This window comes from Podarcis vaucheri (assembly GCF_965113315.1).
Source record: "Podarcis vaucheri genome assembly, chromosome: 11".
Classification (NCBI taxonomy): Eukaryota; Metazoa; Chordata; class Lepidosauria; order Squamata; family Lacertidae; genus Podarcis; species Podarcis vaucheri.
The window spans coordinates 29,625,872-29,652,194 of record NC_138749.1 but is presented as its reverse complement, the minus strand read 5'-3'; the positions used below and the strand labels follow the sequence as shown (position 1 = coordinate 29,652,194).

Genomic DNA, 26,323 nt, shown 5'->3' with positions numbered 1-26,323 from the left:
AAAAAATGCCTCATCCTTGTTACAACTCCGCCCTCCACCCAAAAAAAAAGCAACTCTGTTCAATACAGCGTTCCAATGCGTTACTGGAAGATCAGGTCCGCGCGTCCCTCTAACAAAGTTCTTAAATCTATATCTCCCGCTCCCTTTCCCCGCTGGCGTCACTTCCTGTTTTCATGAAAACGAGATCCGGGTCACTTGCATGCCCCGAAGAAAAAGTTTTCCGCTCTTTCCCCGCTCCTCAGCCGGTCTCCCATAAAGAAAGCGGCGGGGCGAAGGGGGGGTGGGGGCGAAAGGGGGCGGGGCCTGTCCGCGCGGCCGCTGCCATGGCTGCGAGGGGCGCCGACGGGTCGCGGGCGCTGAGGAGCAGCCGTTACGGTCGCTGGGCTCGCTTCGCTCGGCCGCTGCGTTTGCGCCCCTGCCCCGGCCGTTGAGGAGGAGGAGGAGGAGGAGGAGGCGGCCAGGCTGGGGTCAGTGGAAGCCGAAGGATGGCCGAAGCCCCGGGACCGCCAGGCGACGAGGTGGCGACCCTGCGGGAGAAAGTGGCTGCGCTGGAGTCGGAGCTGGGCGTCTGCCAGAGCCGCCTGGAGCGGGAGAAGAAGCTGCGCCTCAAAGCCCAGGCCAGCGCCGCCAAGTTGCGGAGACGGGTAGGGGCGGCCCTCTCGCCTCATGGGGTCGGGGGCGAGGCGGGGAAACCTCCGGGATAAGGTCGCCCCGTAACGGCCTTTGGGTTCAAGGGCTCTGCTGCTCTGGGGACAGGCGGTTGCTCTGCTTCCAGCCTGGGCCGCTTAGGCTCACTGCTGACTTCCTTGTCTCTCACCTGTTAGAAAGTATAGGAGCCTCACCAGGAGAAACGCCCATCTATCTAAGCACCTGAATGCTTTGATTTATTATATTTCTTTCTTCCTCCTTTCTTTCTTTCTGTTTATTTATTTATTTATTTATTACCAAGTAATATTCATAAATAAGAGTGAAAATGTGCACTCCAAGACCAAGACCATTCCATGGTCACTATCCAACCTCCCAAAATTTCAACACCTCTAGTGATGGTTTGACCCCTTTCTGTTTTTACAGTACAAATTCTACAGACACCTTCCATATCTCCTCAAAATCATTTCTCCTGCATATTCCCTGGTTTACCGTAACGACACATGTTAATTTATCATTAATAGCTATATCACCCACTACCTCCTTTCTTTCACCGAGGCACAGCAGCTTACATGGTTTCCTTCCCTGCTTCTGCTTTTGAAGTACAGTGGTACCTCAGGTTAAGTACTTAATTCGTTCCGGAGGTCCGTTCTTAACCTGAAACTGTTCTTAAGCTGAAGTGCTACTTTAGCTAATGGGGGCCTCCCGCTGCTGCTGCACCGCCGGAGCACAATTTCTGTTCGCATCCTGAAGCAAAGTACTTAACCCAAGGTACTATTTCTGGGTTAGCGGAGTCTGTAACCTGAAGCATATGTAACCCAAGGTACCACTCTATTTGACCGTGTTAATCAGGGGTCAACAAACTTTCAGCCAGGGGCAGGTCAACTGTCCCTCAGACCTTGTGGAGGGCCAGACTATATTTGGGGGAGGGGGGAATGAACAAATTCCTATGCCCCACAAATAACTCAGAAATGCATTTTAAATAAAAGGACACATTCTACTCATGTAAAAACATCCTGATTCCTGGACCGTCCGCGGGCCGGATTTAGAAGGCAATTGGGCCGGATCTGGGCCTTAGTTTGGCTACCCATGGTGTTAATGCGCCAATATTGGCGACTGCTTTCCCTGACTTTGTGCAAGAAGAGATGACCATAAATGTTATAATTCACTTGGTTTCCAACTCATTGTATTTTTTTCACAACCCTTTACTGATAAGTTCCACAAAGCCTAGGAAGTTCCACAAAGCCTAGGATTAGCAATGGATCATACAGGCTTTTCTTAAGGCACACTGCTAATCCTAATGAAATTCATGGGTCATTCCCGCTAAGAGCAAGCAGGTGGTTGAGTGCAAACAGGATTGGAGTCGAGACACTGAGAAATAAGAGGGAGATATCGGCATGATTCTGTAGATCATGGTATATGCAGAAATAGAGTGTAAAAGGGAGGCAACTCTACAGCCCAAGGAGGATTTAGCAAGCTTGGTGGCCTTTAGGACCCCTGGACAAAACTTCCTAAACTGCTTGTAGTATCTGGGAGGAGAGCATGGCTGGCTAGAATCCTGAGGTCAGGGGTTGGCAAGGCTTACTGGGCATGCGCTGGATCACTCCCGCAGAGGTCCTCCATGGGCCTGGCCAGCGCAGCGCAACACCAGAAATCACGTCTGCGCATGCCCAGATGCCGGAAATCGCGCCTGCGCAGAAGCAATTTCAAGCGCTGTGGACATGCATAGGCGTGATTTCTGGCATGTGCATGCACAGAAGCAATTTCCGGAGCCACGAAAAAGAGTCACTGCGCTGTGCCAGTTTAGCGTAGTGCGCAGGGACTCGCCAAGTGGGCAGCTCGGTTCGGGGGTGGCTCATAGGCCGGTTAAGTGACCCTCATGGGCCACTTCCAGCCCATGGGCCTTAGGTTGCCAACCTCTGCCTGAGGTGGAGCACTCCGGTTTGCAACATAATTATCCTGTTTTGTAGATTGAAGAACTCAAGAAAATCAGTGACGGAGAAAGAAATGAGAAGGCAACATCCAATGTAGAAGTGCAAACCGAAGATGCTGCTGAATGGTCACATGAAGGTAAATAGCAAATGGTGCAACGTCAGTAATTAAAATAATTTTCAAAGGGGTAGTCATGTTAGTTTCTTGCAGCAAAAACAATCTAAAGGGACTTGCAGTTTTCGTGGTCTCGAACCCATTTTATTAGGTTAAGATAATCTAACAGAAAAATGATTCCTGTCCATTGCATTAATCCCATTGATTGAAAAAAAGTGAAAGGAGTTTTAATGGAATAAAAAAAGAGGTGGAATTTTCCACCTTAAAAAGAGGTAAATTCCAGGTGTATCTATTTGTATTTTAAAACTTTTCCCATTTATATTTCAGATATAAATTACTTGGTTGGTTGATTTATTTTGGATCATTTTATACCCATATTTTTTTCTGACTCTAAAGAAATACTTAAGGCAGCTTTCATCCTTCACCAAATACAAAAAAATCCTCTTTATGCAAACTCCTGTTGTAGGTCTCATTTGTGTGTCACCAAACAGCTGGGGAAGTGTTAATCCAAATTCTTTGCACTTAAAAAAAAAAAAATCCTGACATGCTTTGTGCCATTTAGTTATATACATTAAATGGAAATCCCTTTTTATTAAGGCTTGGTTGCCTTGCGTCATTATCTCATCTACTTTGGAATTTCTAGACACTTAACATTATTATTTGCATGACCTTTGAGGCAAAGATGCTTATATAAATCCTAAGGTGGTGGTGCTTAATCTTCTGTGGGGATTTAGCTGTTGATGAAAGTAACAATAGCATTACTTGCAAGAAGTGCAAAGTTAAAGGTACCCCTGCCCATATGGGCCAGTCGTGTCCGACTCTGGGGTTGCACGCCCATCTCGCGTAAGAGGCCGGGGGGCAGCGCTATCTGAAGACACTTCCGGGTCACGCGGCCAGCAAGACAAGCTGCATCTGGCGAGCCAGCGCAGCACACGGAAACGCCGTTTACCTTCCCGCTAGTAAGCGGTCCCTATTTATCTACTTGCACCCGGGGGGTGCTTTCGAACTGCTAGGTTGGCAGGCGCTGGGACCAAGCAACGGGAGCGCACCCCGCCGCAGGGATTCGAACCGCCGACCTGACGATCGGCAAGTCCTAGTTAAGCATATGCAAATATTTGATTCGATTTTTGATTATTTAATTTATAAACTACTTAATGTATTAAAAGATATATATCTAAGCAGTTGTACAAAAATAATATGAATTGTAAGGTTTTGTTATCCTTTTGGCATGCTTGACAAATATAGATAAGATGTACAGTTATAAATCCAACTTCCACATACTGTACTGTACAATATCAAATCAAAACAGCATTGCTAATACATTTATTTCCTAACTTTTTGCAGGCTATTACTATTATCATAATTATTATAATAATAGTTCTGATCCTCATGAGCTAAATGGAGCACAAATACAGCCAAGTTATGATAATGAAGGATCAAACTCTGATTGTGCAGATCAGTTACAATTAGGTGATCAGCCAGATGTTAATGGCACAGAGCATTTCGAGGTTGGAGAACAGGATGCTGTGGTTCATAATATGCAGGTGAGCTGAGTGTTTCTCAACTTTTCTAGTAGTATTATTAGATTTATTACCCACTCTTCATCAGAAAGTCCAAGGGCAAGCCATAGCAATATAAACACAGCATTAAAAATGGTTTAAAACAACTAGAGTGGGTTTCATTCATATATGCACTGGCACTAGAGAACAAAGCCATTCCCTATCCTTAAGAGCTTTTTACTTGGTTCCCTTGGTTTTCCCACAGCACCAATGATTGCTGCTATCTTTATGCAGAGGATTATGTACAGAAACAACCAATCTAGTTTCAATTATTGGATTTTTATTTCTTAATGACTTGGTATTAAGTGCTGTATACATACAAAGTATGCTTTGTTCTGCTTTATAACTAGAACCTCAGTTAAATCAGTAACTCTTTTTGTACAAGAACTAGCTTTATTAATGTGATTCCTTAACTGCATTAACTTTCATGTAGAACAGTGCAAATGGAATGATTAAAACAAATGGAATGATACTCACATTTGATTGACTTTTACCCTTATAATTTACAATGTGGGGAAAACCTAAGTAGGATTACCTATTTATATAAACCAGTATATTCCATTGGATAGTGTTAGAGCCGAAATTGGATATTGGCATAGTCAGGGACTTTTTTGAGCAGTTCACTATTTTGAGCTTCTATTCCCCATCCGTGGGATGATATAATAGCAGTGTACCTCAGGGTTGCTATGGGTAGAAACAAAATTAAGACTGTGTGTTTCAAAGTGCTACATAAATATGTTGTCTTTCATAATCTTAGAAACCAGAAGAGCCTTTATTAGCAGAAGGTACATTAGCAGAAAACTTGAGGGCTGCTGCAGAGGCTGCTGTGTCACAAACAGGATTTATATATGATGAAACCACCGGATTATATTATGACCACAGCACTGGATTCTATTATAACTCGGTAAATATTTGATTTGTTGCTTACTCCATATAAAATAATCTCATACTCCTCAATATAAATAACAAATTTAAACTAATAACGGATTTGTTGATAGTTGTTCTCCTGAAAAATATTTTCTTGGCCGTGAATAGCTTTTTCTTAATGTAATAGGTAACGTTCATGTAAATGCCAAAATCATTCACTCTGATTACAAATAAAACCTGTATGTCACAAAGGAGCTCTCCCATCTCCCGATCCTGCAGTTTTCCTTAAACTACCAGTAGATATTAATCTTATAAAGTTGTTCCATGTCTTCCCCACCGCCACCCCCTCCAAAAAATCCTGGTGTTTTCCTTAGCAGGCACTTGTCTGCTGCATGTTTTTAATGTCTGGTCTGCCAAGGCAGCACAAAGTGCTTAGATTTGATTTGATTTGCAGAGCTTTGTATAAATCCCACTTCCCCTTGTGCAACTCCTAAATCCTTCTGAGGCATCCCAACTTGGTTTGGTGTGTGTTAGAATCCAATACACACACCTAATTGTATGCCTCCTATTCCACAAAGCAGTGAGCAATATATTTTGGAATGATGCAGCTCATGCAAAATGTGTTGATCACAGGCAAATGGTATCTGCAGTTGTATGTGTTTGCAGGGTGGCCCACTATCTTTGTTCTTGACTCAAGTTCGCTGTCAAAATTCACAATATCAGTAAAGAAACCTAATCCTTTTATTTGACTCCACTACTCTTTCCAACTGCCAGCCTGAAATTTAACTGCCACTTTGTTGTGTGTCAGTTATATGTACCAATATAATCTGTTGTGATTAATTTCACTGATTCAACTGTATACCTATTTCTGTGTACCTACTTTTGGGCCACCCTGTATATAAATTAGCAGATCTGCACTTATGCACAGTGACTCAATCACAGCCATTTATACCTAGCCCTTCTAATATGAGACTAATTAATGAATAAATAAGATGGTATTTGTATGTCCATTTTGGAATCCCTTGTAATTCAGTTACAGTAGGTTAAAGATTACCCTTCACACATTTTAAAAAATATGCATTGTTTTTCATTCTCAAAGTCTGGGTTGATTGAAGCATTGTTTAAAGTTAGATATGTTTCCGTGCTTGAATCAGTGAGATTTAAACATATTCATCTTGTTTTTAAATTCATCCTTCCATCCTTTTGCTGGAGGTAGTTTTGTAGTTGAGCTGAAGCAGAAGAAATTTATGCATGCCAGAAGTTATTCAATAGTCTTGCTTACCTATATATTTTAATTATCTTGATGGCCTGGAATACAGAGTTTACAATTCTTTTAAATGGATATGCATATCTATAGGATTGTTAAATTCTCAAGGTTATATTCAACATAGTGCTAAGTAAATCCTTATGTGAGCAGAACAAATTTGACTTGCACAATGGGACTATTCTCCATTTGCCTGCATATCCCCTGAATTTGTTCTGAGTGTTCTCCCCACCGTGCAGAACAAATAACAGAATGGTGTGGATATGGGAGAAGTCATGTTGTGCAAATGGAAGTAGTTCTACCCATGCAAGGATTTAGTTGAATATATAGCTGATATACTGAAGCCTTTGTGGCCATTGCTCATTTAAATTTGCTTTTATTCCTGCTAATTAACTGTTCCCTTTCTAAGCATTTCCATATTTTAATTTACGATTTTGCTATGTTAGTATACAACCTGCTTTATTTAATTTTAAGTGATTTACTGTTCTTGTTTCATTAAAGGAAAACCAACTATATTATGATCCAAATACTGGAATTTATTATTATTGTGATGTTGAAAGTGGCCGATATCAGTTCCATTCACGAGTGGATCTACAGTCTTATGAAACAGCAACTGCTCAGTATAGCAAAGACAGGAAAGGCAAAAAGAAGAGAAAAGATGCAGAATGGCCTAGGGCAAATGAGCATAAGGTATCTTCACAACAAATTATATTTTAGTAAATAAAAATGTGTGATGATGCATTTTTATCAAAATTAGCATCTTTCTAAGGTCAGGTAAGTATGGCGCGTGTTTAAGAGAAAAATTTATACAGTATGCATTCTAAATGGCTCAGAATGACAGTAAAAATTCCCTTATTTTCTACATGGGTATTGATTTGTACTATATGAATGGATTATGCATGATGTGAGAATAAAATTTGTAGCAGTTAGTTACTATATCCATTATAATTTGGTAAAACACTTAATTGCTAAAAATTGGTCATTAATACATTCTTAGGAAGGAATACAACTTTGCACTTCATTTAATGTTCTATCAGTGCAAATATTTCATTTTGCCAAACAGAACAATCCTCCCTCTTTCCCTATGCTTAACCTATTCCCAGTTAACTGTGTCCAACCCAGATATACATGCCTTAGAGAATAGAAAATTGGACTGAGTGGATAAAGTGCCACTTTAGGAAGCCAGGCTTAACTAAACAGAAATATTGTATTGATAAATGGCTATCGGCCCTTGGTACATCCAGCTGCTAATGCTGTTAGGTTTTATAACTGTGGACTTGTCCTCACCTCTACAGACACGATATTAAAAAGACCAGCAAACTACTCTGATGCTGTATGAGAAAATGGTTCCCATGCAGCAAAGTACACTTCTCTTCAGTTTAGTTGTGTCTCATGACTGAGTGATGTATTTTTTTTATCTTTCCGCTTTCTTTTATTGTGCATGAGAGCAGGCAGGATCTGTAAGTTGCTGGCTGGCCAAAATCAAGCTGTGTCAACTTGAGATCCTTTCTCCAACCTATTCCCAGTTACTTCAGTGTAAGTCTCACTGAACTCTGTGGGACTTGTTTCTGGATTGTGCTGTTAAGGGTACTTACATTTACTCAGTACATTAAAGAGGGAAGTTGGTGGGTGAGGGGAGAAAAGGCTCGTACAGGCTGATTAAGTTGATAGATAATTTTATTGGGACTATGAATTTCTTCATCCACTGCCGTTTGCTCATTTTCTCAGAGGAGGGAGGAGAATGGGAGAAATGGAACAATATCAGAAGAGAGGAAAATAAAACTGTCCTCCTCAACTTCTCTGCAGGCCTATTCTAGACTAGCCTTGCCTACCAGTTGATAAGCATTTTTAAGCTTTCCAGACTGACATGAGGTCCTAGGGTGAGTTACAGGAAAACAAAAGATGAATTTTTAAACCACATAAACCCAATACAAAATGCAGAACCAAAAATAGAGTTTAGAATGAATTAAAAAGTTAGGTCTTTGACATATATCTCAGCTGTCAAGGACCAGGGTAAAGAGATGCATCTTCAGCATGCAATAAAAGCCACATGATGGCTCTATTCTACCTCCAGAATTAAAGGCAGCATACCAGTTGTTGGGGAGATACCCTGAATCTCTTTTTGACAGGAATGTATGTCAGCAGCGGGTTCTGAGTATAATATTCTGTTTAGACCTTAAAGTTGGCTGCTTGGAAATGATTGGCTGCCAAACCAATCTGTGGATCTCTTAGATCACATGGAAATGGTAATATTTTGACTCCTTTCAGTTGCAACACTTGCCAGTCACCAAAGTGATACAACATTTTATACTAAGCAGTGGGCTATATTGGGTAACTGTTAAACTTCAGTACACTATTGCTGCAGCTCATTGCCCATCTTCAAGCTGAAGAGCAGGAAGGCTGTGTGATACTGTTGGTGCCGTGATGTAGGTGAAGGGTTTGGCTGTAATGATGCAAACAGTGATTTACTCTGCTGAAGCCAGGGTTTGAGCAGGTGTCTAGAAAATGGGGAGAGCCAGCAGTTAATTTCCAGGCAGCAGTGTACTGGAGGATGCAAGAAGTCACCCTCTCTGCTGATGTTCTCTACATGTCCCCTAGGCAGGGATCACATACTGCCAGTCATTGCTGTTGCACTGAGTAAGGGGATGGCTATCACATCTGCCTCAAGGATACCCTTGTGGCCTTGTGTTGGGGTAGACTTCTGAATTTCTGCATCTGTGCAGTTCTAAGACTGTGCAGTCTTAGAACTGGAAGTGTCCTGGCTGCAAAGAATATCATGTTTCTGTAGCTTTGTACCTTCCATATGTACATGTGTGATAGAAGGACATGGTAGCATTTGATTTTTTTTCTTGTGTTAAGGAAATTGAAAAAAATTGATTTTTTTTCTTGTGTTAAGGAAATTGAAATATGCAGAATTTGGAAGCAATTTGTCCAGAGGTAATATGTTTCCATAGTACTCTCAACACATACTTCATTTTTGCACTGTATTGTTTACTGTTTGCTACTGTTCATCTTTAGGTACATCAGTTGACAGAAACCATGGCTAATCTGAAGATTTCATCTTCTGGATTGGCAACTTCTAGTGAAGGTAGAGTTATGATACCAAACGCATCAGTCTGACGATGTTTAAAGTTGATCTTAAAGCACCATTAAAACAATTAATTACATAAAGATATAACTTAAGATCAGTTCTAATTTACACACATATGCTATGATTAAATAGGGGTTATTTCTGCCTTAGACATTCTAAATAACAATCAATGATTTATTTGTTTTAAATTAAGTTTCAGGTATAGTAAGTTTATTAAAATAACCTGGTATAAAATGAAATAAATCTAAACATATAATCTCTTAAAATTGGATTTATGGCCCTCTTATGCAGGGTTCTATTTCTTCGTAATAAGAGAAGTTCAGGAAACACATCTTCAGTCATCAGACAGTATGATAGGTCATGCATTTATATTAGTGGAGTCAGGAACTAGCACCCGCTATTTCACCAAGATGCACTACTGAGTCCTTACGATCTTATCCTGAGCTCTGCAGTGTTTTCAGTGAAGAAACTTAATATTTTTGGCTCTACCAACTAAACAGATGAGGAAAGACTATTTTGCCCAGAGGCAAAACTGAAAAGTTCTTGATACTTGTTGCAGCCCATCTTATACATGCTGGTTCAGATGTAAATTTCACTTCATTCATTGGGACTTGTTTCCAAATAAGGGTACATAGGATGGAAGCCTTAGCCTTCAAGTAAGTGATCTCCATTAGTATCCTTGCATGCAGACATGCCTTATCTATAAATAGACATAATTCTACAGTATGAGAGATGTGTGGAGCACATGGCCAGTGGTTTTATATTATTCCTTTAGATTACATAAAGACTTATTTAGTTGCACACCAGTATCATTTAACTGTGGGAAACAGAAGATAGAAGGAATACTTGCTTGGCATTTTTTAAGGAAATATATGCATTTTAAATGGGAATCTTTATTTAAATTTATATCTCTTTCTTGGTAATTTGCATAATTTAAAGCGCTTTGATTTAAATCAGCCCACTTTGCTTGAAATAATGTGGGGAGAATGGCCCCTCTTTACCACTCACACAGGCTCCTTTTATCTGTTCACCTTCCCCAGTTGCTTACATGCTCCTGTTTCCCTAGGTCCATGCACTTCTTTTTCTCTATATATTCACCATTTCGAAATGAAATGCCACTCCACAGGGGTTGCAAATTCTCTTTCACTTCAGATTTTGCTACAATTGGGAAATGACTGTGGTGCTTGCAGCAAGAATGATGAAGTGGAGCAGCAAGCAAAATAGGCTATTGCAGGAATGGCAGGCACATTGTGCATTGGGGTTTTTCAAATGGCAAACTGTATTGGACATATTAGCCATCATCTGCTTGTAGCAAAATTCTGTACAAGTCCATCTCTGAGAACTACTTTGATAAGTTTTCCCCAAAATATTTTGTTCCTAGTATAGCAGCAAAAACATCTAACACAGCAGATCTCACATGGACCATAGCTCTATGAATCTAGAAAGCTTCATTTATCCTTATGTATGACTATTTGTTCATTCTCAACAATATATATATATTGTTTTAGAATGCGTTCAAATATCTGATTGAACTTCCATTTTCAGAGAAATTTTGTGTGTAATAAGGTTAGAGAATGGCTTGATAGTTCATGAGTTGTATTTATTCTACTACAAGTCTGATTGTTAAAGAAGAATATTTGTAATTGTTTAATTTTTTTAAAAAGGCATATTTAATTACCATGTAGTCCTCTGTTAATCTTGACTTGCTTTCCTTTCTCTGTTAACAGGAAATATTGCAAGCAGATTAATTATCTGAGAATATGAGAAGTGCTTTTTGTTTTAGTGTTACTTGTTTTTGTATGTTACGCAGAGAGAAATATTGTATATTTGGGTTTCTTGAACGACATGTTGAGAGAGAAATCTAATAAATAAATGAAGCTTAAGGGAAAATAAGAAAAGGAATAATAGAGTCATAGAATTGTAGAATTGGAAGGGATCCCTAGGGTCATCTAGTCCAATTGCCTGCAAGGCATGAATCTCAGCTTAATTATACATGACAAATGGCCATCTGAACACTGTTTAAAAACATCCAAGGAAGGACAGTCCACCACCTGTCATGGAAATCTGTTCCACTAGTCGGAATCTCCTTTCTTGTAACTTGAATCCATTGGTTCAGGTCCTAGCCTCTGAAGCAGGAGAGAACAAGCTTTCTCCATGTGACAGCCCTTTAGATATTTGAAGATGGCTATCCTATCTCCTCTCAGTCTCCTCTTTACCAGGCTAAACATACCAAATTCTCTCAACCATTCCTCGTAAGGCTTGGTTTCCAGGCCCTTTATCATATTGGTTGCCCTCCTCTGCACATGTCCCAGCTTGTCAATATCCTTCTTAAATTATGGTGGCCAGAACTGGACACGGTATTCCAGGTGTGGTCTGACAAAGGCAAAATAGAACAGGACTTCCCTTGATCAGGACGCTAAACTCTGTTGATGCAGCCTAGAGTAGCATTAGTGGGGGGGGGGTTGCTGCTGCATCACAGTGTGGACTTAGATTAAGCTTATGGTCTACGAAGACCCCTAGATCCTTTTCACATGCACTACTGGCAAGCCAGGTGCCCCATATCTTATATTTGTGCAGCTGTTTCTTCCTGCCTAAGTGTAGAACCATACATTTGTCCCTATTGAAATTCATTTTGTTAGTTTGCGGGGGGAAGGACACATATTATCCCAAGAGATGTTCAGTTCATCTCATGCTTATGGAGGAGAGATAGTAACTGGCTTTTGTTTTATATGCCTGGGATGAATGGTAGCATTCATCCCAGTACAGATCAGGTCATTGATGCTGATACATTTGGGAATTATCACCAAACTGTTGGGCTGAGGGAGAAAACTGAAAATGTATTAAGTAGCTGGCCTTAAATAATGCAGTATTTTGTGAAAAGATGGTTTGTGTTGTGTATTATTTGGATATGCCTATTGATACTGCACAATTGCAGAAATGTAATCATTTGATAGCTGTGTTTACAGTTCTGTTGCAGGGTGTGGCAGTGAATGAGTGTGTACAAATAGTTGTACATAGAGCACTGTTTGAACTGTAAAGGAACATTTCTACTGATAGGACATTGACGAGTATTGGTGATAGGACCTTAGTATTAAATGTTGTGTGGATTTCCCACCTTAAAACTGGGATGATTCAGATACTAGCACACTTGTATAGTACTTTTTCTAATTTTGAATAAGAAAAAAATGGTTTAAATAATCTGCAAATGTTGGTGTGTGAGAGTGAAATGCTTTTATCCTAAATATTTACACTAGTGTAATGCCATGATGTCTGGGGCTGAGCTAGATCATTGGCCCCCTTGAGCCAGCACTGTATGACTTCGTTTTCCAGGCTAGTGATTTGTAAAGTACAGACATGTGAAAGGAGCAAGTGATCCCCAAATACAATCTCCCTATGAGATGAGGAGCTAGCCTGCATAGTTCATGAACATCATTTGAAGGGAAGAAGAAAAACTTCCCTATATCAAGTAGCTAGTTCAAACGCTAGGTGCCTGTGTACAGAACAGTGATCAAGAATTAAAAGAAGGTTGACAATCTCTTCTCCCTCCCAAACAAATCTGGCCCAAGGAAAGTCAACAGCAGATCCACTATTCTGAAGGAGCAACTGGTCTGCTTGCTTTCTGTCTGGCTAGCTCATCACGTTGGAGGTCCATGCCAGGCATACACTCTCTTCTATGAAAAGGAATGGACAGCTATTTGGAGAAATATATTGTTATTGTTCCCCGGTGTTTCCTGTCACAATCTGAAAGTAATGGTTAGTTGGTTGGTTTGCTGGCTAGTGCCGTACAAGAGCACTGAAGCAAGTAGCTTAGAACAAAGAAAGGAAGTTTGGAACATAGGATTTTTTAACTGGGAAAGGGGGAAAGAGGAAATAATAGAGAAACCTCCACAAATGAATGTCTAGAATGGATAGCATTCTTTGCCTTTTTTTTTTTAAGTAAAGACAGGAACTCTGAAAAGTTAGTGAAGGGATTTGAAGATTGGTTGTGAACTTTAATGTCCAAGCACTGAAGAGGACCTTTAGTCATGATTATCTTAGAATGGTTAAAATTGATCAGATACCAACTGATTTTTCCATTTCCCATTACTAGCTTGCTTGCTTACAGATTTTGCATCTTGTGCCTTAAAAGAATCCAGTCATTAAAAGAACAACGTTATTATCATTCCTCAAGTTTGATTTTCATTCAATCTTCAGGACTTGAAAACAGATGAGCAGAAATCACCCAGCAGTCTGAATTGCCTTTTTACCACCAATGAGCTAAGTTCTCCAGAAGAAGACAAAGGTCCAAATCTGAAAAAGGCTAAGGTGGACACTGATACAAGAAACAGCCTATCAGCCAAAGAATCAATTACCATAACTGGCGCCAATTTACGTTTTGAGAACACACAATGTACTGCTGTGATAGAGGACAGTAAAACAGAGACAGAGAGTGAGCCTGAAGAAGGGGAAATTACAGACTCTGAAGAGGAGGACTATAGCAGTGAAGATGAAGTAACAAGTGAAGAAACTGTAAATTCAGAAGACACTGACAGTGAAGGTGAATCCTGGGTTTTTACAAAGTATCCTTAAATATTTATAGTTTGGGGGACAAGCAAAAATGGATAATATCAAAAATTGAAACCTACAAGTTTGAATGCTATAGATCTTCAGCAAAATGGCAAAAGTTGTCTTGATCTCTCCGTTTCTAGTCTTCAGATGTTTCAACTAAGTATGGATAACTGTAAAAGCTGTATCTTATCCCTATAAAAGCTGTCATATGAAGATACTTCATGACGTTGCTGCTTACATGGATCTATTTAGACTTCTTACTTGAAAATATTGTATGTGTAAAGTGGAGGGACACTAATGTTATGTTCAGAAATTAGTCTTTTTCTTCAGATGCTTACTCAGATGCTTACTCTTATTCGTGGTGTGTATAAAAATGTACACCTGCATAGCTGGTTGGTTAAGAAGCTGTTTATATGGCATTGCTTCTGAAACAGACACCCCCCTCCACTAATCAATATTTTATTTTCATAGTTTGATGTTGAGAAAGTTTTGTCCTTTTTGGTCTAGGAATATTCCAGATACTGGGAGCAATACAGTGCCCCCTGTATATAGGAGCCTAGGCACCTTTTGTTCTTTTGTTGGTATCATTGAATACCACTTGGCAAGCACTGGTTATTAGTTTGTCCTTGTGCTTCCCACAGTGGCAAGTAGTAGGACCTTTCTCTTCATCTTGGAGCCTGTATCCAGGTTCACATCTGGAGTAGCTGTCATGTAGTTTAGTTTTCAAGTTGGCTAAATATCCAGATTCTGTGAACAGCCCCAGTGTCTTCTTCCTCTGTTGCTGCAAAAGCTCTGTCTCCTTCGTGGCAACACTTATCTTCAGTGCCCCTTTCAACTAATTCAGCACATGGTCATTGCATCAGTTAGGAAACTTAGCACTAGCCTTCTTTCTACTCTAAGAAGAAGTGGGAGTTCTGTCTGCTGGCCTTGGCTGCTAGCAAAAATAATTGTAACTATACTGATGCTGCCTACTTTTTAATTTAAATGTCTGTTACCAAGATAAACTTCCTGGCACAACAGAATAACCAGGCTGTTGATTTTTGTGGGCTCTTAAAAGGCCAACTTTGGGAAAATATGCTAGTCAGAAGTTTTCCTACTAGATGTGCTTGTACGGTTGATTTTTACAGTGTTTTGATACATTAACCCTTTTTTTGCTTTAACTGATGTACTGGCTGAACTCAATGGTTACTAGCCGCAAGGCTGGCTATTTCTGCCTCCATGTTTAAAGGCAGCATGCTTCTGAATAACGGATGCTGGAAACTGCAGGACAGGAGAGTGCTTCTCATATGCATGTGGTTGGCCACTATGAGAATAAGATGCTGTGGGGCATTAATCTGATCCAACAGGCTGTTCCTACAGTCTTAACCCTACTTTTGAAAATCAAGGGTGCTTGGGGAAATATGACATTGATTTGTCTGATGCTTATTTTTTATTGATTTAGGCGGAGACAAGATTTGGCCCCCTTGTATTAGAGTGATTGTCATTAGATCACCAGTACTGCAAATGGGATCTCTGTATATCATCACAGCTGTCAAACCTGCCACAATTGGAAGGTAATACAAAATATGCAAGAGAAATCCATGCTTATGTTAGCTGATAAGATTGCCAATTCTATTGAACCAGATTGAAATGAATGGCTTACAATAAGACAGCACGATTTTTCTGTTTAAATCAATTCATCATACTCTTTGACTCCTAGAATAGTAGCATGCCAGGGATAGATGCCATGGCAGTTCACTATAAGAAACTAGGATGGTGATTGAATTCTGTGGAACTTTGTGTGTTGCCAAAGGCAAAATACTGTGTATTGGGAATTAGTGCAGTACAATAAATAGTATTTTAATATATCTGAACTAGATCATTCAGTGGTAAGTCCATATTTACTACATATTTAAATTGGTTTGAAGATGGCATGACTTCCCAACTAAGAGAAATTTGTAGTTTTTGTAGTCTAGCATTTTGGTCTGAAGAGCTTTACAAGCAGCGCTGGTTAGCTGAGTCTAGCTGCTGTTTTAATTTCTTAAAATGCCACCCATGTAGCATCCCTCCAGTGAGAAACTATAGTGATGGCTAGACCCAGCCACCCAGCGCTGCTTGGGACACTGGACTGTAAAATATAATTTAAAAGGAGAGCCCTATGCAAGCATAGATGGTAGGTCCTGCCAGAGTGCTGCTCAGTGTTACAGCATAAGATTGCACAGTTGAGTCCTTAAGGTGGTTTTTCACAGTAATTCTCCTTGTGGGCTTTGTAACTGTTACTTCTGTTTACAGAGAAAAAGATATGGAACATACACTGCAGATTCCAGAGGTTGGAGTTAGTAAGGTAATTAACTCTTTAAGGACTTTAAAAGATGTCTTAACTCGTCAGATACTTCATTTTAAACCTAACGCTGTGTTAGTGAAATGTGCTCTGTATTAAAACACTTTATTTTTTTAACAGTTTCACGCAGAAGTATACTTTGATAATGAATTGCAAAGTTACGTTCTTGTGGATCAAGGCAGTCAGAATGGTACTGTGGTTAACGGAAATCAAATTTTACAGGTAAGCATAACCATTAGAGGTGCTGCTGCCTGGTCTACCCTTTACCTGTCACTAGAAATTGCCGCTCCCCTTTTATCCTGTCTGCCCTTCCCACCCCCACCCCATAATGCTGCTACTGCTTGTACGCACTTTGTGATCCCCTTGATCTCTCTCTGAAGCAGCAGTACGGAAACTTTTTATCAGCACTTATCTGCAGTCTGGCTTTCCCTCCCTTTTTTCTTATAGCCTAAAACAAAGAGTGAACCTCATGTTCTGGAACATGGTGATGAAGTGAAAATTGGGGAAACGGTTTTATCCTTTCACATACACCCTGGGAGTGAAACCTGCGATGGATGTGAACCGGGGCAAGTCAGAGCCCATCTTCGCCTTGATAAGAAAAGTGCATCTTCAAGTAAGTGATAAAAATGGCTTGAGGGTTTTGTTTTGTTTTGTTTTGTTTTGTTTTGTTTTGTTTTGTTTTGTTTTGTTTTGTTTAATGTACTGTCAATTTCCAGGAAAAAGATTGATCCCAAGTTGAAGTAGATAAACAAATGACTTAACTTGGAAAAAGGCTGCACGTTTTTGTTATTTTTACACTACTGAAGCATTTTTAAAATAAATTTGCCTTCAGCCTAAACGTGGTCTTGGCTCCATTAAGCAAACTAAATCTAAGATGCAAAAGTTTCCAGACTTCATAATTTCATATTTTGTTTCAAGTTAAATTATCTCACCATCTTTCAATTGGATATTCAGAAGGGTTAGGTAAGGGTTAGCTACCTGGGCAGCATTCAGCCCCGTCCTACTTTTCTGCAACTCCCATTTCAGCTGAAAGAAGTGAAGGTCAGCTGGGAACGATTAAAGAGCTGCAGTTTGCTCCTGGTACCCCAAGTGCAATGAGAGAACTTCATCTCATGGTGCTTGCAGGACCATAGCTCAGCAGTAGAACACCTACTTTGGATTTGTATGGTCCAGGTTCAATCCCCAGCCCCTTCAAGTATAGCTTTGAATGTCCCATCTGAAGCCATGGGCAGCCACTGCCAGTCAGTGTAGACAGTGCTGAGCTAGATGAACTAGTCGACTAGCTCTGTATAAGACAGCTTCCTATGTTCCTGTGCTGGGAGAAGAGAGGTACTTAGTCCTGAAAAGGCAAGCTTGAAGGGAAGCACTAATCACTGGCTTATACACTTCTCAGTACTGAATGAGGATACCAGACAACCTTCAGCGTAGTACTCTTACAGCTATATATCAACTGTGCCCCACCTCCCAATATGCAGTGTAGGGACTGGCAGTTTGACATGAAACTTACTGCAAACCCCCAAAACTGAAGAAGATAATCCATTATTTAGATCGAGGTGGGGAGCTTTAGGTTCAGAGGCTAAATAGATGGCCTCCCTATCTCTCACTGACCCTGCTCTGCACTTGTGTGCAGACTTACCAAGTTGGAATATATTTTTGAACTGTTATAATACCCTTTGCTTGCCTGGAGGAAGGCTGGAGAGCTGTGTGTGTGTGTGTGTGTGTGTGTGTGTGTGTGTGTGTGGCCACATCCACCAATAGTGCACAGCCCCTGGAAGGTTACCTGTGAGTGAACATGGCCCTCAAATTTAGAAAGGTTCCTCATCCAATTTAGATAATAGGGAATCCATGGTATGCCTAGAAGTTGAATTCAAATGGCCAATAAGATATTTTGAAAGTGCTGTTATGCCTACAAGTAAATTCGCACAGTAGCCTTAGCATAGCACAAAAATTCCTCTAGTTTAATTCCCATCTGCCAATGGGTCTCTACTGACTTAGTTGAATCATCTTCTTGTACTCTTTCAGTTTGCACTGTTCTGACAAAAGAAGAGAAGGAATTGGTTAGAAGAAAAGAATTAAAACAAATTCGTGTAAAGTATGGCTTGCAGGTAAGTTCCTTTTTAACAAAAGTTGTCTGACAAATTACTGGATTTGGGGACATACAGGTTTTTTAAAAATATTTGTACTGTATTCTGCATCATATTCTTACTTGTAGAAGTTACAAGTGTTGGTTAATGGGAATGAATTGTCTTATGAAACAGAAGAGTAGAATTCATTGAGCCTGTGTATTCAGGGTAATTTTACAGCAGTTGTACCAGGGAGACACTGTCAAAGAGAAGACAACTCAATCTTCTAGATTGCAAGCAGGGTCTTTCCAAACTGTCGTTGCTAACATACAGCTGCATTTCAAAGCAGTCCTTCATGTGCACACTTAAGAATAACTACCCCCTCACACACAAACAAAACTCATTGCAATCAACTAAATGCAACCAGCCATTCTCTAGGCTCTCCAACCATTCGCACCACCAACAAAAACAAACAGATAAATAAAGAACCTATTCTTGCAATGCTGACACCAAAAGCAAAAGAATGAAAAATCAGTACTCCCATTCTCCCCCCTCCCCCCAGCATTACAATGTCTGTAATAGCAGTGTCTCACACCAAATGTAACTGACCTGTAGAAAGGACTCTCTGAATTGGAAACAGAGACATTATATGTACCCTTATTAACTATGAAAATCCTTTAATAAAACAACTACTTAAAAAAAAGAGCAGCCCTGTTAGATCAGGCCAAAGGTCCATCTAGTCCAGCACTGTCTTCTCAAGGCAGGGCCCAAAGGCAATAGCTGCCTCTTGCTGTATACTTGCATTAGATTCCAGAGGTTTCTTAAACCCAGCATGTATTTGTCTGATTCCTTTTAAAAGACATTTAAGCTAATAGCCATTGCTCCAGTTTGTGGCAACAAATTAGAAAAATAAATTGTGCATTATGTGAAATAGTTCTGGGTTTTTTGTCATGTCATGGGATGGCCTGATTGCTAGTATTGGGGAAAGGGAAGAAAAACTCACTTCACTTTCAATATATATATTGTAAAACACTACCATGTCCCCCTGCCCCCTTAGCTGTCCTTTTTCCCACTCAGTTAAGAAGCCCTTAGTCATTTCACCTTGTAGGGAAGGTGTTTCAAGTCCCAATCATTTTTACTGCACGTATCTGCACCTTTTCTATACTGCAAGATTTTAAAGGAATCTATGGAATATTTCTAGAATTACATCAAACTACAGTATAATATGCTGGGAACTGAGTGTATTTAATATGCACCTAAAATGTGTATGAGTTGTTTTTCCCATTGCCTGTGCCTTATTGTTAAATGTATTGTTTGGAAACAAATAAGTTTCCAAACATGGGGTTGATTGGTTGTTGTTTTTTTAAAGAATACAGAATATGAAAATGAAAAAGTTATAAAAAACCCAAACTACAAAGACAGAGCAGGAAAACGCCGTGAGACAGTTGGAAGTGAAGGAAACTTTCACAGAGATGATGCTCCAGCCTCTGTACATGTGTAAGTTGCTAGTTGGTTGGTTTTCTGCAAGTATATATATCTCTAGAAATGCGTTAACCTATCACACATGCAGTGCAGTTATTCACATGGCTTACTTCCAGTTCTCTAAACCACATATCATTTACTATCTTTTTTTGAAAGTTGTTTATCTATTCACTGTGCATTTGAACACCTCTTAAAATAATTGTAATCAAACTTTATTTACTGACTTAAAAATATACACAACTTGATTGTAAAAAAAGCCTCAATGTGATTTACAAAAAGATAAAACAAAATTAAGAAAAATTAACAACCCTATTTTAAAATTACATAAAATTTCTATGCATCTGAGTAGGCCTGTCTAAATAAGCATGTTTTTAGCAGACACTAAAATGAGTATAGTGACGGTTTTGCATTATGGTTTCTGAGATCAAAGAGCAGGTTCTTGTCTGTGTGTGAATACAATTGGATGCCATTTGAATCAAGATAGTGAACTGAACCTTTTAAAAACTGCATTGATCTTGGCCTCCGATTTCAAAATGGCACTGATTTTTTGGTTTCTTTGCATTCTTGAGCAAATGCCAGGTATGAGTTTGCTAGTATTATATTGTTAGTAAATAGTCTACCATGCAGAAACATATTTAGGTCCTGATATAACCTATGGATAAGCAGATTTCACTGAACCATTTCAAAAAAATGGCAATTTGTAGTAAGGCCACTGTATCTTCACTTATTTTGGCTGTAGGAGAAACAGTTCTCTCAAAATGTAAAAGTAAGTAGTTCCTTCCCATGTAAAAGTTCTGTTTTTTTGTTTTTAAAGTGAAATTAGTGATAGCAACAAAGGTCACAAAATGTTGGAGAAGATGGGATGGAAGAAAGGAGATGGGCTCGGAAAGAGTGGTGGCGGAATGAAGGATCCGGTAGGTCTACTTCAATGTATAAATTGCGCAAAGCTTAGACTAAAGCTGCTATCCTATTTTCACTTCCTTGGAAGTAAACCCTGTTAAACAAATGATACTTGTTTAATAGCATTGTGCTGTGGAGTACACTCACACTGCAATCCTATGCACTATTTGAAGTGTCATTGAACTTTGTGGGACTTCTGAGGTTGCTTACTTTTAGTAGTTTTTGATGGGTTGTTTATTTTGTTTTCCAGGATGTATGTTCTGATTATTGAACCTATTTTATTAATGCACAATGAATGATAGAGACATATCGTAGTAAAATGGGGGGGGGTCATCAGTTACTATTTCAGATGTGTCTTGTGATTTGGCCTTGTTTCAGCGAACCGCTTCACTCAGTTCAGGTGAGCCCAAACAGGAAGTAGATTTTTTCCTTACAAATTGTGCTAGATGAGAAGGGAGGAGGGTTGCTGCTACTGTTTGTTTTAGGAAACAGGCTTGAGTGGAGGTAGGCAACGCATAAACACCCAACAATGGGAAAGCTTGGATATGAGGGAAGTTTTACAGACGCTTTTTCTAGCTACGTCCTGTTCTATGATATTCATTCAAATGTGCAATTAATATTTCATCAAAAAAACCATATCATTATATTAAAGAAAGAAGCTGAGTGAACTGCAAAGGGCACTATACTTGTGGGGAAGTTTGAGTTCACTGGTGGGGAATTTCCCCTAGTGTGTACACACACACACACACACACACACATGCCACAAACTATCGTTGCTTTCATGCTATTTCCGGTCACTCTTGTGGACTTCCCTTTGGCATCTGGCTGGTCATTGTAAGAGCAGAATGCTGGACTGACAGGCCTCTGGTCTGATCAGCAGGACTCTTAAGTTCTTGGAGTCATTCCACTCAGAAAATATTGGAATTCCCTCCAGTACCTGTCACTATGGTGCAGGTACAGTGGTACCTCAGGTTACATAGGCTTCAGGTTACATGCGCTTCAGGTTACAGACTCCGCTAACCCAGAAATAGTGCTTCTGGTTAAGAACTTTGCTTCAGGATGAGAACAGAAATCATGGTCTGGCGGCGCGGCAGCAGCAGGAGGCCCCATTAGCTAAAGTGGTGCTTCAGGTTAAGAACAGTTTCAGGTTAAGAACAGACCTCCGGAACAAATTAAGTACCGTATTTTTCGCTCTATAACACGCAGATTTTTTCTCCTGAAAAGGAAGGGGAAATGTCTGTGCGTGTTATGGAGCGAATGTGTGGTCCCTGGAGCCGAAAAATCAGACAAAAATCAAATCGGGCTTCAGATTGCTGAAACGGAACAAAGAGCAGGGAAAGCCCCTCCCCTCCAGGCAAGAAGAGGAAGTGGGTGCTTTCCTGCATTCTGCCTCAGGGTCTTACTGCCCACCCGCTCTGTTTCCTTGCTGTGTTTGCTGAAACGGAACAAAGAGCAGGGAAAGCCCCTCCCCTCCAGGCAAGTAGAGGGGAAAGCAGAGTGTCCTTCGTTCTATCCTCTCCCTGCTCCGGAGGGAACAATGTTTGTGAAGGGAAGAGAGATTACAGGTTCGGCTTAAAATTCTGATTTGACTTCCTGCTTTTTGTTTTTGGGGACACACAGCATTCAAATATGCTTTCTTCAATTTAAAAGGATGAAATCCTTAAAGAGTGTTTTGCCTGTAAATTCATGCGATCTGGAAGATTACAGTGTTGTGTACCTCTTAAGGGATGGCAAAGCTTAGGTTTCGCTGCTAAATAGTTCTTAATGCAGTTAAAATGCTTTCTTCTGTCAAGGCAATTAAAAAAAATAAATATCAGGCAGCCGGAAAACATGCAGATGGGAGGGAGTGAGCGAGCGAGAGCGCGCTGGCTGGCTTGGGTGGGTGGGTGGGGGGACTTTTGCCTTCCTTTCCTCACGTTATAGCCCTCTCCTGCATTCTTAGCCTTCTGTGTTTTTCCTTCCCTCCCCACTTAAAATGTGGTTACAAAGCATGGATCCACATGGATCCTCAGGATCTTTGCATTGGGTCACCCCAAATTCACCATCAGAGCACACAGCATGTCCATGGCTACAGCCTGCCCCCCCCCCCAATCACGCACCCACTGTTGCCTGGGGCTGCAATGGTGCAAAAACGTGGTTACAAAGCATGGATCCACATGGATCCTCAGGATCTTTGCATTGGGTCAGCCAAAATTCACCATCAGAGCACATAGCATGTCCATGGCTACAGCCTGCTCCCCAAAAATCATGCCTGGGGCTGCAATGGTGCAAAAAAGTGGTTACAGGGATTCTCAGGATTTTTGCATTGGGTCACCCCAAATTCACCATCAGATCACATGTCTGTGGCCACAGCATGAAGCACAAAAATGATACGTCCACTGTTTCATTCAGAATATTTTTTCTCTTGTTTTCCTCCTCTAAAAACGATGTGCGTGTTATGGTCAGGTGCGTGTTATAGAGCGAAAAATACGGTACTTAACCCGAGGTACCACTGTATATATTCTAGCTTGTGAAGTGTACCTTCAGCTTGGACCTCTTCTACTCTTTCATGGCTATCCTGAATAAAAACATACTTTTGAGATTTGAAGGTACTACAGTTTGTGTACAAGAAAAGTCACCGGCTGTTTCAGTCAATAAAATTGTTGTATAAGTGGGCATTTGGAAGTTTTCAGGTTTCCTCATTATGTGCTTCTCTCCAGCTTTTCAAGATATTAAAAGTTATTGAATGCATATTATTTGTTGAATTTATGCTTATAAGAATTCATTGTCCGGCAGATCAAACTTCAGCTGCACAGAAAGCATGCAGGCTTAGGTTCAGCTACTCCTACATCTGCAGAAGAGGTTCAGATCATCAGCACCAAGAACAGAAGGAACTGGGAAAAAGCAAGAGAGAGATTTGCAGAAAAATTTCAGGAGCCTAAAACACAGAAAAATGCACCAAAGGATCTGACTTGGGTTAGAGAAACTGCAGAATGACATTCAGCATTTAATGTTACCTTGGTTAAATAGATTTTTATTTTATGCTAAAATGGAAGTTGGATTATTTGTATATTTCTTAGACTGCTGTATTGGCTAGTTATCTGCAATACGTGGTTGGTTTATATGTTTTCATTTTTCTTTAAAACACAAAACGTGTGACTGGCCCAGGACTTGCTTGAATGGATTTTGATATTAAACTTTCAGAACTTGTGGGTAATTTATGAGGGAAGACATTTTAACCCACCTAGTCAGTGAATTGATATATTCATTAATCTATTCTTGGACTCTTCATGGATCTCATAGAAATGTGTGAACTGATGCAAAAAATAATAATGCCTTGTGTATATGGTTAAAGTCCTTTGAGAATTTTTGTAGCAAAAGAGGGAGCATTATTGATATGCTTCACCACTTCACTATTATATGAAATTAACCAAGATTTTCTAACAACCTTATTTTCTTCTGTGAAGGACATTATTGAGGGTTAAGTATTAATCTTGTTGTAGTCTTGAGGTAGCATGTTAAGAAACTGCCGTGATATTCAAAGCTGTAATACACTTTTAAGAATTGTTACTACAGAATTTATATGGGAGGATTGTGACTGATTGCAGATTTCCTGATTGGACTCAAGAATTCTCCTTGAAAGATTAGCATACAATTCTAGCCTAATTTTTCGGTGTGCATTGGGTTCCAAGAAAACTATATTCAATCATGCATTTTTTCCACCTGCATTCCAAGAGTTCTGTACTACAATTATTCTTAAAGTGTAAATTGGTCCTAAAATATAAACTGCTATCTGATTACTATGTAAGTCTTCAAGCCACTCTGAAATAGGCCATTTTGAAATCAGTGGAGTGGCTTCGAATCTCGGCAGACGAGCATTATTTATTAACCTGTTGGGCCTGTTCTGTATCCATTGCTGGCAATGGAGTTTAGGCCAGGAATCTTGGTTTTCTTTTGTTTCAGGGCGGAGGTTGAACACTTATTTATTGAATGTTAATAAAACAGTGCTTTCAACATTTGTGGTGTAAAAATTTTAATTCATGAAGGTGCTAGGCAAAAGGCAGTTAAACTTCATTTTTAAAAATCTCTTGTATTTCTGGGTATAGCAATCTGATTTCCAAGAGCCATTCAAACTGGCAATTAGCTGAAGAGGTGTATACCTTACCATAGCATAACTTAATCAGTTACAATTTATTACTTAAAGATGTGATGCTTAAGCGATTAAACTGACTACTCCATGGAAGGCTCTCCCCTCTGCTATTCTGGACTCCAGTGACTTTAAAAATATGAGATTCAGTGACTTTAAACTACAGCTTGGGGGGGGGGGCGTTCTGAGACTAAGCCTTAATCCTTAATGTTTCAGTCTGTCCCTTATAAAACCAGTTTAGACTGACAAGGATTGCAGTTATCAGTTTAACTGATCAGAAATGTCTTGGGCTGCAATACTAACAGCGTCTGAGCAGGAATAAGTCCCACTGAATTCACTTGGACTCACTCCCATTGTACCCATAATCAGCTTCCCAAATACTGCTGGGTGGTGCTGTGGGTTAAACCACAGAGCCTAGAACTTGCTGATCAGAAGGTCGCCGGTTCGAATCCCTGCGATGGGGTGAGCTCCCGTTGCTCTGTCCCTGCTGCCAACCTAGCAGTTCGAAAGCACAGCAAAGTGCAAGTAGATAAATAGGTACTGCTCCAGCAGGAAGGGAAACAGCGTTTCTGTGTGCTGCTCTGGTTCGCCAGAAGCAGCTTCGTTATGCTGGCCACATGACCCGGAAGCTGTACGCCAGCTCCCTCGGCCAATAAAGCGAGATGGGCACCGCAACCCCAGAGTCAGCCACGACTGGACCTAATGGTCAGGGGTCCCTTTACCTTTAACTACTTAATAGAGCTGAGCAATGTCTGTTTTTCAACATCGTTGAAATATCAACAGCTAAACATCACAATATTTCAATATATCGGGGTAGGCAACCTAAGGCCCGTGGGCCAGATGCGGCCCAATCGCCTTCTCAATCCGGCCCACGGACGGTCCAGAAATCAACGTGTTTTTACATGAGTAGAATGTGTCCTTTTATTTAAAATGCATCTCTGGGTTATTTGTGGGGCATAAGAATTTGTTTATTTTTTATTTATTTTTCAAAATATAGTCCAGCCCACCACATAGTCTGAGGGATGGTGGACTGGCCCACAACTGAAGAAGGTTGCTGACCCCTGTGATATACACATCATGATGTCTGAAATTGGAGATCAGGTGGAGGGATGGGGAGGGGAAAGTGACCTCCACCACATGGTTTGAGTGGGAGGGGATGGGTTTGCCTCAAGCCACAGTCCGTCCCTCCGTAGCAAAGATGTTTGTACACTGGCTGCTGTTTTCCTGTTGACTGAGAAAAACACCTCTGCCTCCTCAGTGCCAGGGGAAGGTAGTGCCACGGTGCCTCAGCAATGGCCATGCCTCCCGATCAGCTTAGATCAGCAGTGATGGCAGCTGCCCCGTTTTCTCTGAACTCAGATCATTGGCTGAGATCATGCAATGTTGGCGGTGCCTGGAAATCAGCTGCCTGG

At 40.4% G+C, this 26,323-nt stretch overlaps 1 protein-coding gene and 1 long non-coding RNA gene across 3 annotated transcripts in view; one reads left to right on the top strand and one right to left on the bottom strand.

Moving 5' to 3' along the window:
• Positions 1–303: 303 nt before the first annotated feature.
• On the top strand, positions 304–24,780 carry AGGF1 (angiogenic factor with G-patch and FHA domains 1). 2 transcript variants are annotated; one of them, XM_082191917.1, is made up of 14 exons: positions 304–644; positions 2,616–2,715; positions 4,036–4,235; positions 5,008–5,154; positions 6,883–7,071; positions 13,667–14,009; positions 15,462–15,573; positions 16,292–16,343; positions 16,461–16,562; positions 16,788–16,953; positions 18,363–18,445; positions 19,773–19,900; positions 20,700–20,799; positions 23,561–24,780. In XM_082191917.1, exons 1-14 carry the CDS (start codon positions 486–488, stop codon positions 23,759–23,761), a joined length of 2,082 nt encoding a protein of 693 aa, XP_082048043.1. In that variant the 5' UTR covers positions 304–485; the 3' UTR covers positions 23,762–24,780. The 2 variants fall into 2 exon arrangements, with proteins under 2 accessions (XP_082048043.1, XP_082048044.1); XM_082191918.1 differs by lacking the exon at positions 13,667–14,009 and adding an exon at positions 9,400–9,469 and having other exon boundaries at positions 305–644.
• Positions 24,526–26,323, bottom strand: part of LOC309514763 — a 234,187-nt gene continuing 232,389 nt past the window's right edge. The window contains exon 2 of the long non-coding RNA XR_014212183.1: positions 24,526–25,294. This is a non-coding gene — a long non-coding RNA (uncharacterized lncRNA). The remainder of the gene's footprint in view (positions 25,295–26,323) is intronic.